Source organism: Cherax quadricarinatus, chromosome 43 (genome assembly GCF_038502225.1).
Source record: "Cherax quadricarinatus isolate ZL_2023a chromosome 43, ASM3850222v1, whole genome shotgun sequence".
NCBI lineage: Eukaryota > Metazoa > Arthropoda > Malacostraca > Decapoda > Parastacidae > Cherax > Cherax quadricarinatus.
In genome coordinates, this window is record NC_091334.1 from 21,073,720 (window position 1) to 21,086,382 (window position 12,663).

The 12,663-nt window shown below is 40.7% G+C and overlaps 1 protein-coding gene across 1 annotated transcript in view; it reads right to left on the minus strand.

Moving 5' to 3' along the window:
- LOC128694136 (adventurous-gliding motility protein Z-like) overlaps positions 1-7,113 on the minus strand; it is a 90,760-nt gene extending 83,647 nt beyond the window's left edge. Inside the window, 1 exon segment of the mRNA XM_070093475.1 lies at positions 6,910-7,113. Coding sequence (XP_069949576.1) covers positions 6,910-7,080 — 171 coding nt within the window. The 5' untranslated portion in view covers positions 7,081-7,113.
- Between the last annotated feature and the right edge of the window lie 5,550 nt (positions 7,114-12,663).

Sequence of the window (12,663 nt, forward strand, 5' to 3'; positions counted from 1 at the left end):
TATATATATATATACATACATATATATATATATATATATATATATAATATATTATATATATATATATATATATATATATATATATATATATATATATATATATATATATATATATATATATATATATATATATATATATATATATATATATATATACATACATATATATATATATATATATATATATATATATATATATATATATATATATAATATATTATACATATATATATAATATATATATATATATATATATATATATATATATATATATATATATATATATATATACATACATATATATATATATATATATATATATATATATAATATATTATACATATATATATAATATATATATATATATATATATATATATATATATATATATATATATATATATATATATATGTATATGTATATATATGCAAAACAACCACTCTGAAAAAATAGAGAAATTCCAAGCGCTTTCGTGACTACTCACATTATCAAGGAACTATAGTTCCTTGATAATGTGAGTAGTCACGAAAGCGCTTGGAATTTCTCTATTTTTTCAGAGTGGTTGTTTTGCATATTCTGAAATCACCTGTTTACTGTGATCTTATTGCATATATATATATATATATATATATATATATATATATATATATATATATATATATATATATATATATATATATATATGCAATAAGATCACAGTAAACAGGTGATTTCAAAATATGCAAAACAACTACTCTGAAAGAATAGAGAAATTCCAAGCGCTTTCGTGACTAGAAGGGGTTACCAGCCCCTTGCTCCCGGCATTTTAGTCGCCTCTTACAACACGCATGGCTTACGGAGGAAGAATTCTGTTCCACTTCCCCATGGAGATAAGAGGAAATAAACAAGAACAAGAACTAGAAAGAAAATAGAAGAAAACCCAGAGGGGTATGTATATATACGCTTGTACATGTATGTGTAGTGTGACCTAAGTGTAAGTAGAAGTAGCAAGACGTACCTGATATATACATATATATATATATATATATATATATATATATATATATATATATATATATATATATATATATATGAAAAAATAAAATAATGACAGCATTTATATGTTCAGGGTTCATCAAAACTAATATTGCAAGTTCCATTACATTAATAGTATAGAATACCGACAACATGTGTTACATGTTGACATGTGTTACACTTGGCTAGCTTTTTCATTTCAATACAGAGACTACATATTAGAGACAGTGGATGATTTAAGCAGTCCCCCAGCCTTGATACGTGTTCATTCCTTTAAACTTTATTAATCTGAACCAGAGGCAGGAAAATGATCACATACTGCAGCCAAAAGAGTTGCAGTAGCTGAATGCATCATCACAGGTGGGCAGGATCCACTAGTGAAAGTAGGTCATGGGTTAAAAGTTGGAGCAAACGTTAGTAATAGGGTTGTAGAAAATATTCTCTTGATCAGGATTCCATTGTGTTGTTTTGTCATAAAAGTATCATTATATTAATTATATTGAGGATATCTTTAACAGCCCTTTTCCTAATCTCCAATTCAACTCTTGGGCATGACTTATTTCCAATAGTGGGTTATGCCCACATGTGACGATTCCTTCAACTGCTGCACTTTTCTGACTCCAGTAGACAAGTGTCCATCCTCCTGCCTTTAAATCAGATTTATTAAGGATCAAGGACTGAACCCCTAACAAGCGTGAGGGACTACTTACCTCATCGTCCACTGTCTCCAGAATGCAATATCTGTATTAAATTTAAAAGCCATCGGTTGGCCAAACATCATAATAAAGATACCCAGGTGCTGCACACGTCATACCCATCTAATATTCGAGGCAACGCCACCAAGAAACCCTACAAGTCGGGAAGGCATACTTGTTGGACATAGGGTCGGCGAAATTTTCTGTGAGCTGGATTGCGAACAGCATCCTGCTTGATAATGAATGGTGCTTACTGCCGCTTCCTCACGATGAAATCATTACATCGTGCGCTCGACTGGTGGATGATAGAGAATGACAAGGTTGAAGAACCTGGTTGCACCTGCTTATTCCACAGGTGAAGGCCAAACATAGCGAAATTAGCTACCAACAAAGACGATCAAAGTGCTTATCTTCTGGAGGATCTTGGAGAATGACAGTTTTGAAGTCAAATACCTTCATAAATATCATCCAAAAGCAAGAAGGGTGACGCATCAACCATACCAAAAACGAAACGAAAGTCATCAGTGATATTATAGCGGTGCTAAGCCCAGCTCCTGGTTCTTTCTTAAGCCAAGTGGACACTGCAAGAACATTTCTCAGTCATTACCATTATTATTCCCAGGGGGCACAGATTAATATACTGATAAAGTCGACATTTCATATTTGTTCCTCAGACATGTCATCTATATGTATATGTAGGTACCGTAATTTTAGTCAAATAAAGTGGCTTTAGTTTTATTCTCATACTTTATCTTATCACACTGAGTTTTTTCCTTTGACTTTTCCTACCTGTGATAAACCTTTAGTTAGTGGGTTTAGAGTTTTTTTTTACTCGCTGTTAACACAAAACAGTACTTTAAGCAAAAGAGCACAAGTCAATTGAATAGTGTCAACATTGGCATTATTTTTTTTTAAGTTCTCATTCTCCACTTACTATTTATTTTTTTGCCTTTCATGACATTTGCATTGTCTTCTTTAATAAGCAGGTAAGCTAACATTATTACACCAGGTATCTAACATGCTACTTTCATTGTATTTGCTGACCTTTCACATTTTGAATATAGTGCCCATTTTAGGATCTTCATTTCTCCGTAACTAAGTAGTTGGAACCTGTCACATTGTCACCGCTGGAAGATTTTGCTTACCTATATCCACTTGCAATTCTTCCTAACTACAATTGTGGCTTTTTCAGTGAATCGTTTTTCTGTGTATTTTTTTTTAACTAGAGTGTATATCTTGGAGGTAGACCAGTGTTGACCCACACTGCCCCGTGACTTATTTACTACGTGTGTAATAATTAAGTCCCTACGAAAAATTACCAACACTCTGACCGGAGATCAAACCACGGGTACCATACAGAGGATTAAGCAAGTTTACTTAGGTGCAGGCACACACAAGTAAAATTATCATACATAGTTTAACGTATGTGTAAATTATCTAGGATAACCCAAATTATCATCATTACAATCAAAACTAAGCGTTAAGCCCTAGATAACCCCCAAAAAGTCAGACTTGTTTTCAATGGGATCGAGCGTTCACCACTACTTGCGCTGAATGACTTCACAGATGTCTAACTTAATTTTAATCGCGCTAAACACGATACATTTTGAGAATAATATTAGCTAATTTCGATATAATCATCTCACTACATGAATAAACATTAACATCAGCACGGACCTTCTTCAACCAGCATCTGCTGCTTACAATACGTTTCTATGCGTCAATTTACGCTGAGAAAATAAATTTTTCAGTTACTCAACATAAGGTACATTAACTGAAAAATTAACCTACGTTTGCGTATAATCTAGTTAGTTAACTGTTAATAATTAAATTACACAAATAGGTAGCTCGTGTCTGGCAGCGCCTAGGATGTCATCACAATTACTCATGGGAGAATGCTAAACCCATATGCGTCATACAGCGCTTAGGGGAACGGAAGTTAGTCAGTTTCGATTCCAAGTGAAGTCGGATCCAATTCTCGATGCCCCTCACCAGCATCAAGGAATCTCCTTGGAAGTCATCGTTGCTAAGTCTGAAACCACACACCCCTTGTTTATATTGGAGGACGGGTTGGTCAATCGCTTAAGCATCATACCAGTAGGAGGGCGGCTTACGTCAGGGTCCCCTCACTCAGTTACAAGAATACAACAGATGAATAACCCACCACATGGTAACTACTCACTGGTTTCTGGCAACCTACACTTGACAAACACGAGAAAATGTAAGAGCCAACGAGAGAGTTTAACAAAATTGTACTCGTCAACAGTGTATTGTTATCATATTTTATATAAAAAGGAGGGAAAGAAAATTAAAGGGAAAGGGGGAAAAAAGGGAGGGAGAGGGAAAGACATAGGGAGAGGGAGGACGATGGGGTAGAGGAGAGATGACAGATGACAGGAGACGAGAGAAACAGGAGAGGAAGGAGAGAGGGCGAACGAGAAAGGATTGAGAGCTCTAATAGGAAACTCCATATCATTATCTGCTGTTAAAGACGAGGTACAATGCATTCTCTTTACCCTTAGTTATATCTATATAGCTGAGATGAGCACAGTATATGCAGAGAATAGAGAAGAGAAAGGGGTTAGGAGACAAGACAGGTAGTCACATAAATTATACAATCAGCTGACCTACACTGGAATATACCAGAATTACAATTCATAATCTAGAGCAGTGATTCTCAACAAGGAATAAACTTACCCCTTGGGGGTAAAAAATTACATGGCAAGGGGTAAATATTTGACGTGCCTGATAACTGAATATAATTAAATTAAATTTAATTTTATTATTTTTTTTTTATTTTTGGTGGTACGAATGTATATTGCTGTTTTTGTGCAAAACCTAAAAAAAAAAAAATCTGATTTTGTTTTCTGTCCCTTTATGATGGAGATAATTTTTTTTGCATGGAAGGGGGTAATGGAGAAATACATCAGGTCGAGGGGATTAATGATGGAGGAAAAGTTGAGAATCCCTGATCTAAAGGAAGCAGGAGTAATTTACCTTGGGTAGCTATGCACGAGTTAGATTTGTTTCATCTCTTCCATTCTACAGTGACTATCTTCTCGATTACTCTAATAGTAAATTAATGCAGTATATATGTAATGTCGATATTACAGAGATTAATGTATGCCTCCAGTTTATTTCTGATTTAGTTTGAGAAAAAAACAATAGTAAAATAGTAACAACACTTTTTATTCAAATACTAACGTCAAATCCATATAGATCATGCTGCAAGTGCGTGTCAATGCACAAAAGCATCCGGTATTTATTACTTCAGTGGTATTTTGTCATATAGGCTATACATACTGTGTATGCATCCCCTGCACGAGTCTCTGATCTAAGTTTTCAATTTCTATCATAGCTACACTGTGATTATATTCATTGGAAAACACTAAAACTAATAATGGTATACAACGCTTGAGGAATGGGATCTGTAATCAAGTTTGATCCCTGGGAAGTGTAGTTCCAATTCCATATACCAAGAACCCCTCCTCACCAACTTCAAAGTACCCTCCCTGGAAGGAAGCTAACATTTAATTTGCTCTGCAGGTACAGGTAGGTTCACCAGGACGAAAAACCTTTGCTGTGCACTTTTACGAGTGTGGAACAATTTCGAACATTATTTGTTATGGGCGTCAAGCTTCAAAAAATTGCTAAAAAATCACATTCAACAAAAAATAATATTGTACATTAACTTAATGTGAACTCAGCCAAATAAAACCCTTGACTGTCACTAAAAGATGTAACTATATATATTTTTTTGATGCTACTAGAATCAACAATTTAATTGCAATGAGCTGCGCTTTGAACTACTGTAGTCTGAATTTTCAGTGATCAATATTCGCTGATTTGTGCGCCTAAGTTTCAAGTCCACGCATACACTGTCATACAAGTACACACATGTATATTATATGCAAACAATAATACAACAAAATACAATATACCATACAAACAAATCTTCATTTAAAAAACACACACACCTAAAGATACACAAAAATATATAAGCACCTGCAAGCATACAGGTACATACAAAAATATATATAAACATACAAACACAAAATACATAAATATATTCAAACAAGTTCAAACCCAAGTGTATACGAGAGCAGACCACTTTACCTTTGACGAGTTTCGAGAGTTTTTCTACTTCCGGAGACTGGCTTTGGCCCAGACCAAATGTGACTTTAATCATTACAAAAAAGCAAGATAATAGGTACTAAACTGTTAGGCTCATCAATGCTTTAATCTAGCTGGTTATGAATTACAACCTTTAAATCCTAATTAGGATTATTTATATTTTGGGGGAAATGCTTAGTTTGTAGAGGTTATACAGTGTCTTGCGGGAAGTGACGAAAAATCTGGTTTGATCCAAGGAAAGGGAACAGGTTCAATTCCTTGCATCAAGAGCCCCTTCACCGGCATCAAGGAACTTCCTTCTGAGGTCGTACAATAAGATGGACAATTATAGAGGGTATAAATAACAAAAAGGCACAATACCGTGACTGGAACGATACACAAATAACCCGCACATAAAAGACAGAAGCTTACGACGACGTTTCGGTCCGAAACGTCGTCGTAAGCTTCTGTCTTTTATGTGCGGGTTATTTGTGTATAGAGGGTATTATGTAAAAGCTTAAATAGGCTGTGCATTATAATAACTAAAACGAAGCGCTAAACCCACTAGGGTCATAAATCCCTCCAGTAGACTGTGCAATGGACTCTTGCTATATTTCGGGCCTGTGTTATGTTTTTTTTTTTTTTTTGGTAACCAAACCTAACGAACTTTACCTAACGTAGATTAAAACTTAAATTAAAGGTTATTTCAGAATGGGCTTACGTCAGGTTACTTTTTTGGGGGGAAGGGGATCATCATAAAAAAAAATACCCAATAGGCCCAAAATATACGTCTCCATAATAAAAAACACAAGCTTCCAAAATAGATTAGCCCAAAGTGGTCCTTGTTTTAAGTGTCCTTTTGTAAGTGCCACTTGTGAGCTGACGTCAATGTACGTACATACGTACCTCCCTTATTTTATTTATAGGGGAGCGCTAAACCGGTAGGATTATACAGCGCATGTGAGGGGGGGGGGAATGAAAGGTACTGAGTCTTGATTCAGGGAACTGGAGCACAGATCCAATTCCCTAAATCAAGAGCCCGTCACCAGCGTCCAGGACCCTCCCTTGAGGGGGGGGGGGTACGTACCTCCAAGTACTGCTTCTGGTCACACTTGATGGCCGTCTCCTCAACACGCTGGAGACGGTCAGAATATATCTTAGTAAACTCCTCCAGGAGGCCCAGCATGAGGGACGAGGAGCTGCTATTCTTGTTGTCACCTTCTTTACCACTCTCCCCACTGCCACCATTGGGTGCCATCTTTCCCGTCTCTATTACACTCGTCTCACATTATTATTATTATAATCAAAAAGAAGCGCTAAGCCACAAGGGCTATACAGCGCTGCAGGGTAGGGAAGGAAGCAAGGGAATTGGATGGCAGGAGGGAGGGGGGATGATCAGCAGGTTACAGAAAACAGCGGGGCAGGGGATAGTACGGGGGTAGAGGGTAGCAAGAGATACAAGTAGAAAGGGCTGAAAGTATCAGAATTTGTGAAGTAAGTCAGTCGTTGTCAAAAAGTCAATAAGAGAGTCCGGATGAAAGGTGGGTCCATCAGCGAGAAGGGAAGGTAAAGAGAGAGCAGCGGGGCGAAGACGACGACAGAGGTAAATTCTGCGTGCTCGTTGATAAAGTGGGCAGTCCAACAGAATGTGGCTGACTGATAATGGAGCTTGGCAATTCTCACAGAGAGGAGCAAGACGCCTCTCCATGAGATATCCATGAGTAAGACGAGTATGGCCAATGCGAAGACGGGAGAGAGTAGTCTCCCAACCTCGACACTGGTGATAAGAAGACGGCCAGTAACCTATACTCGGTTTAATAGACTGAAGTTTGTTGCCGAGCATAGTAGACCAACGTTGTTGCCAACGGGTGTGAAGGTGGGAAGATATTACAGCAAAATAGTCCGTACATGGAATACCTCTGTAAGAAACTGGTAGGTCATGTACTGCTGACCGCGCAGCAGTGTCTGCCTGTTCATTGCCCTGTACGTCAACATGACCAGGGACCCAACAAAAAACAATATCTTTATGCTTAGTAAAGATGCGGCGTAGCCAAAGTTGGATACGGAGGACTAAGGGGTGAGGTGTATCAAATTTTTGTATAGCCTGTAAAGCACTAAGGGAGTCTGAGACAACCACAAATGATGACACAGGCATAGATGCAATACGGATAAGTGCTGTAAGGATGGCATATAATTCAGCAGTAAAAATACTAGCTGAAGATAGTAAATGCCCTTGTACGACGCTGTCCGGAAACACTGCTGCGAATCCTACGCCGTCAGAAGACTTAGAGCCATCTGTGTACACAGCAATGGCATGAGAATGAGAGTGAAAGTGGTCAAGAAAAAGAGAGCGGGAAGCGACCGTAGACAGTTGGGCTTTCGAGCAAGGGAGGGAGAAAGAACAGACTCGAACAGCTGGGACCTCCCAGGGGGGTAGGGAAAAGTGAGATGCTACATGTACATAGAAAGGTGGTAGTTGAAGAGAAGACAAGAGCGAATGAAGGCGAAGAGAGAAGGGACGGAGTAAGCAGGGGCGGCGAACAAATAAAGAATGTCTACTAATATCAGTGACCATTCTATAAATGGAAGGATTGCGGAGATCATGAGAGCGTACATAGTAGCGCAGGCAATGGGCATCACGGCGATCGGATAAGGATGGAACGTTCGCTTCTGCATAGAGGCTTTCGACAGGGGAAGAGCGAAAAGCACCAAGGCATAAACGTAATCCTTGGTGATGAATGGGGTTAAGGCTAGAGAGAGTAGCAGGAGATGCCGCTGAATAGATCTGGTCACCATAATCAAGTTTCGATAAAATAAGGGTGGAATGTAGGTGAAGGAGGGTTCGACGATCAGCTCCCCACGAAAGATGAGCAAGGGTTTTAAGAAGGTTCAGCCGGCTGTGACAAGTTGCCTTCAGAGAGGTAATGTGAGGTTTCCAGGATAACCTACGATCAAAGAGGAGGCCCAGAAACTTGACTGTATCACGTTCAGGGATACGTGAGCCATAGAGGTACAAAGGATGATCAGAGATGACAGAGCGTCTAGTGAAAGTGATTTGGTGGGTTTTAGTGCTGGAAAATTTAAACCCATGTGTGGTGGCCCAATTGGAAACACGGTCGACTGCATGCTGGAGAGAAACTGTAAGGAGGTGACAGTCAGCGCCTGCACAGGCAATAGCGAAGTCATCAACATAGAGTGATGACCAAATATTTGATGGAAGACTAGAGGCCAAATCATTAATAGCAAGGAGAAAAAGTGTTGTGCTCAGAACACATCCCTGGGGGACACCTTCAGCTTGGACAAAGTCCGGGGAGAGCACATTATTAACCCGAACACGGAAATGCCTGTCAGTTAAAAAGTTCTTAAGGAAGGATGGTAGATTGCCTCGAAGGCCTAAGGAGTGGGCTTGGGCTAAAATATTATACCTCCAAGTTGTGTCATATGCCTTCTCAAGGTCAAAAAATATGGCAATAACTGAGTGGTTATTCGCAAAGGCATTACGAACATACGTATCCAAGCGCAGTAAGGGGTCTATGGTAGAACGTCCCTTACGAAAGCCATATTGACGAGTGGAGAGACTGTTGTGTGTCTCTAAATACCACACTAAACGTCTATTTACTAGACGTTCCATTACTTTGCAAACTGCACTGGTAAGAGCAATGGGACGATAGTGGGAGGTTTCATGTCCCGTAGTGCCTGGTTTGCGGAAAGGGAGAACAATGGCGGATTTCCACAGCTGTGGAAGAACTCCTTGTGACCAAATAAGATTGTAAAGGTGTAATAGGACTGCAAGGGCTGACTGATGTAAATGTTGTAGCATACGAATATGAATGTCGTCGGGCCCAGCTGCCGATGATCGACAAGCTGAGAGTGTTGCCTCCAGTTCTTGAAGTGTAAAAGGCACATTATACTGTTCTTCTCTGAGAGAAGAAAAGTCCAAGGGTGCTAACTCTCTGGCAGACTTTGAGGAAAGAAATGAGGGGCATAGATGGAGTCCCTGAGAAATACGGACCAGATGATTGCCAATTTCATTGGCAACATCTAGTGGGTTTGCTATATCAACACCGGCAACCCGCAGAACAGGAGCCGGGTCAGGAGAATATTTACCACTCAGTTTTCGTACTTTTTTCCAGACTGCACTCATAGAGGAAGCAGAGGTGATGGTGGAGACATAATCTCGCCAGCAAGTGCGTTTAGCGTCACGGATGACACGGCGAGCGATCGCACGCTTCTGTTTAAAATCAAGGAGTCGCTCTGTGGTTCTATTGTACCGGTACCTGCCCCATGCAGCGCGTTTCAAACGTACTGCACGAGCACAAGCAGGAGACCACCAAGGCACGCATTTCTGAGAATGCCTGCCCGAAGTTTGGGGTATAGAATGAGAAGCTGCGGTGAAAACGGAGGACGAGAAGAGGTGTAAAAGCTCATCGATGGAGGACGAAGAAGGAACCTCTTTAAAAACAGTCAGGTGTGAGTAAAGGTTCCAATTTGCCCGATTAAATTGCCAGCGTGGGGTGCGAAGAGGTGGCGAATATGAAGGGGAAGTAAGAATGATTGGGAAATGATCACTGTCATGTAAGTCCGGGAGAACAGACCAAGTAAAGTCTAATGCGGCGGAGGAAGAGCAAACTGAGAGATCGATGCAAGAGAGAGTATGAGTCCGAGGATCAAAATGGGTGTGAGTACCTGTATTTAAAACATGGAGGGGGTGGGTGGCAAGAAAAGCCTCTAACTGAATTCCACGGGAATCACAGTGAGACCCTCCCCAGAGGAAATGGTGGGCATTAAAATCACCAAGTAACAGAATCGGTGGCGGTAATGACGAAACAAGGAAGGCAAAATCCGGAATAGATAATGCCCGAGAAGGAGAGAGATATAAAGAACAGAGCGTATACCACCTATGTAAGTGGATACGGGCTGCTGTGTAATGCAGCGAAGTATGAACAAATAGCTGATGGTACGGAATATCAGTGCGGAGAAGAAGGGCACTTTCATTAAAGGTCCCATCAGGAAAAGGATCTGAAGAATACAATAAATTATAGCCTGAGATGTGAGAAATAACAGCAGAGTGTAATTTTGGTTCCTGTAAGCAAACACCAACAGGGGCAAACTGGGAGAGTAACATCTGAAGCTCACCCCGATTACCCCTGAGGCCGCGTATATTCCACTGTAAAAAGGCCATGATTGGCAATGATAAAGATACTTGAAATCCGCAGGTAAGGGTTCCTACGGACTAGAAGGGTTAGAAAAGTCCACATGCGGAGGCAGTGGAAAATGTTCAAGCAGCGAAGGAACGGTGCGCTGTGAAGAAAGGAGTTGCGCAGATGGAGCAGAGGAGAGAGGAAGAGCGGAAGGTGGATCAGTGTCCATTGATGGTTTGGTCTCTGCAATATATTCAGAGATTGCTTCAAGTGTTTCGGAATTCAGAGATGTCGTATGGGAGACAATATTGGGAATGGTAGGGGGAGGATGAGTAAAGATTGGAACTGTATTGGACTGTACCAAGGTAGGGGGGGGCGAAAGGGTGGAGGGAACTGGAGAAGCGTGGCAGGGGACAGAAGAGACAGGAACCTGGGAGGTGGCAGAAGAGGAAGAAACTTGGGAGGGAACAGGGGAGGAAGGTACATTACGAGGAGGAGGGTGAACCTCTGCACTTGTAACTGAGCCAGTGAGAGGGGAAGAACTAGGGACAGAGACAGGGAGGGTAAAATGAGGAGGTGGAAGATGGGTAGGAGGTGTTACCGGACCTTTTTTTGACTTTTGAGAAGTAGAGGGACGATTGGGAAGAGGTGTCGTACGAGGTCTCGTCGATACTGAGGCTTGTAAGAGAGAACTCGAAGAAGCGAGATTAGACTGAGGCGTTGAAGTAGGGACGTCTGAGCCGAGGACAGCAAAAGGATTAGATACAGGAGTGATTATGGGAGAGGTAACCACAGAGGTGGGTGTAGAAGATGGGATACCAGAAGTGGGGGGACGTTTTGAAACACGGGAATAAGAAACACGTGGGAGTCTCCCTTGGAGGCGGAGATGAGAAACTGCCATGGCATAAGGGAGACCTTCTGTCTCTTTGAGGTAACGGATTTCCCGCTCGTTTAAATAGACCTGACAACGGCGAGAGTACGAAGGGTGAGCCTCATGACAGTTAAGGCAAGAGGGAGATCGATTGCAAGACGTATTAGAATGGTCATCGGCACCACAGACTGGGCATTCGGCGATAGATCTGCAATATTTCGCTGGATGGCCAAATCGCCAGCAATTTCTACACTGTTGTGGTGTAGGGATCACCTTTCGAACTTGTAACCGATGTCCTGCTATATAAACGGAGGATGGGAGTTCTCGGCTGTCAAAAGTTAAACGAGCCACATTGCTAGGGTATCGTCTCCGCCCACGGGCAGGAAGAACGTAAGTGTCTACCTTGAGGATTGGGAGATCTTGGAGTTCCAGCTGTTCTAGAATGTCGGTGCCACATGTCTGGAAATTTTGTTGAACTATGGTATGGGGCAGAATAACGGTACCACTACAAGAATTGAGGGAATGATGTTTTTCAAGGGTGACAGGAACAGTATCTATATGGGTAAGACGAGAGAGCTCACGAGCCTGGGTAGCATTCTGTACGGTAATGATGCGCGTACCGCTCTTAAGAGCATGAAAAGAAATATCTTTACCAACATGGCGTAGGAGTGCCTTGCCAATACTATGGTCAGAAAGATAGGCAGTAGAGGAAGTTGGTCGTAAAGTGAAGAATTTAGTCCACTGTTCAGTCTGAAACTGAGCGTGGAAAGGTAGTGAAGGACGTGTCGATCGTTTCTGAGAAGAACGAGAAGGTGAAGGTGGAGAAGTA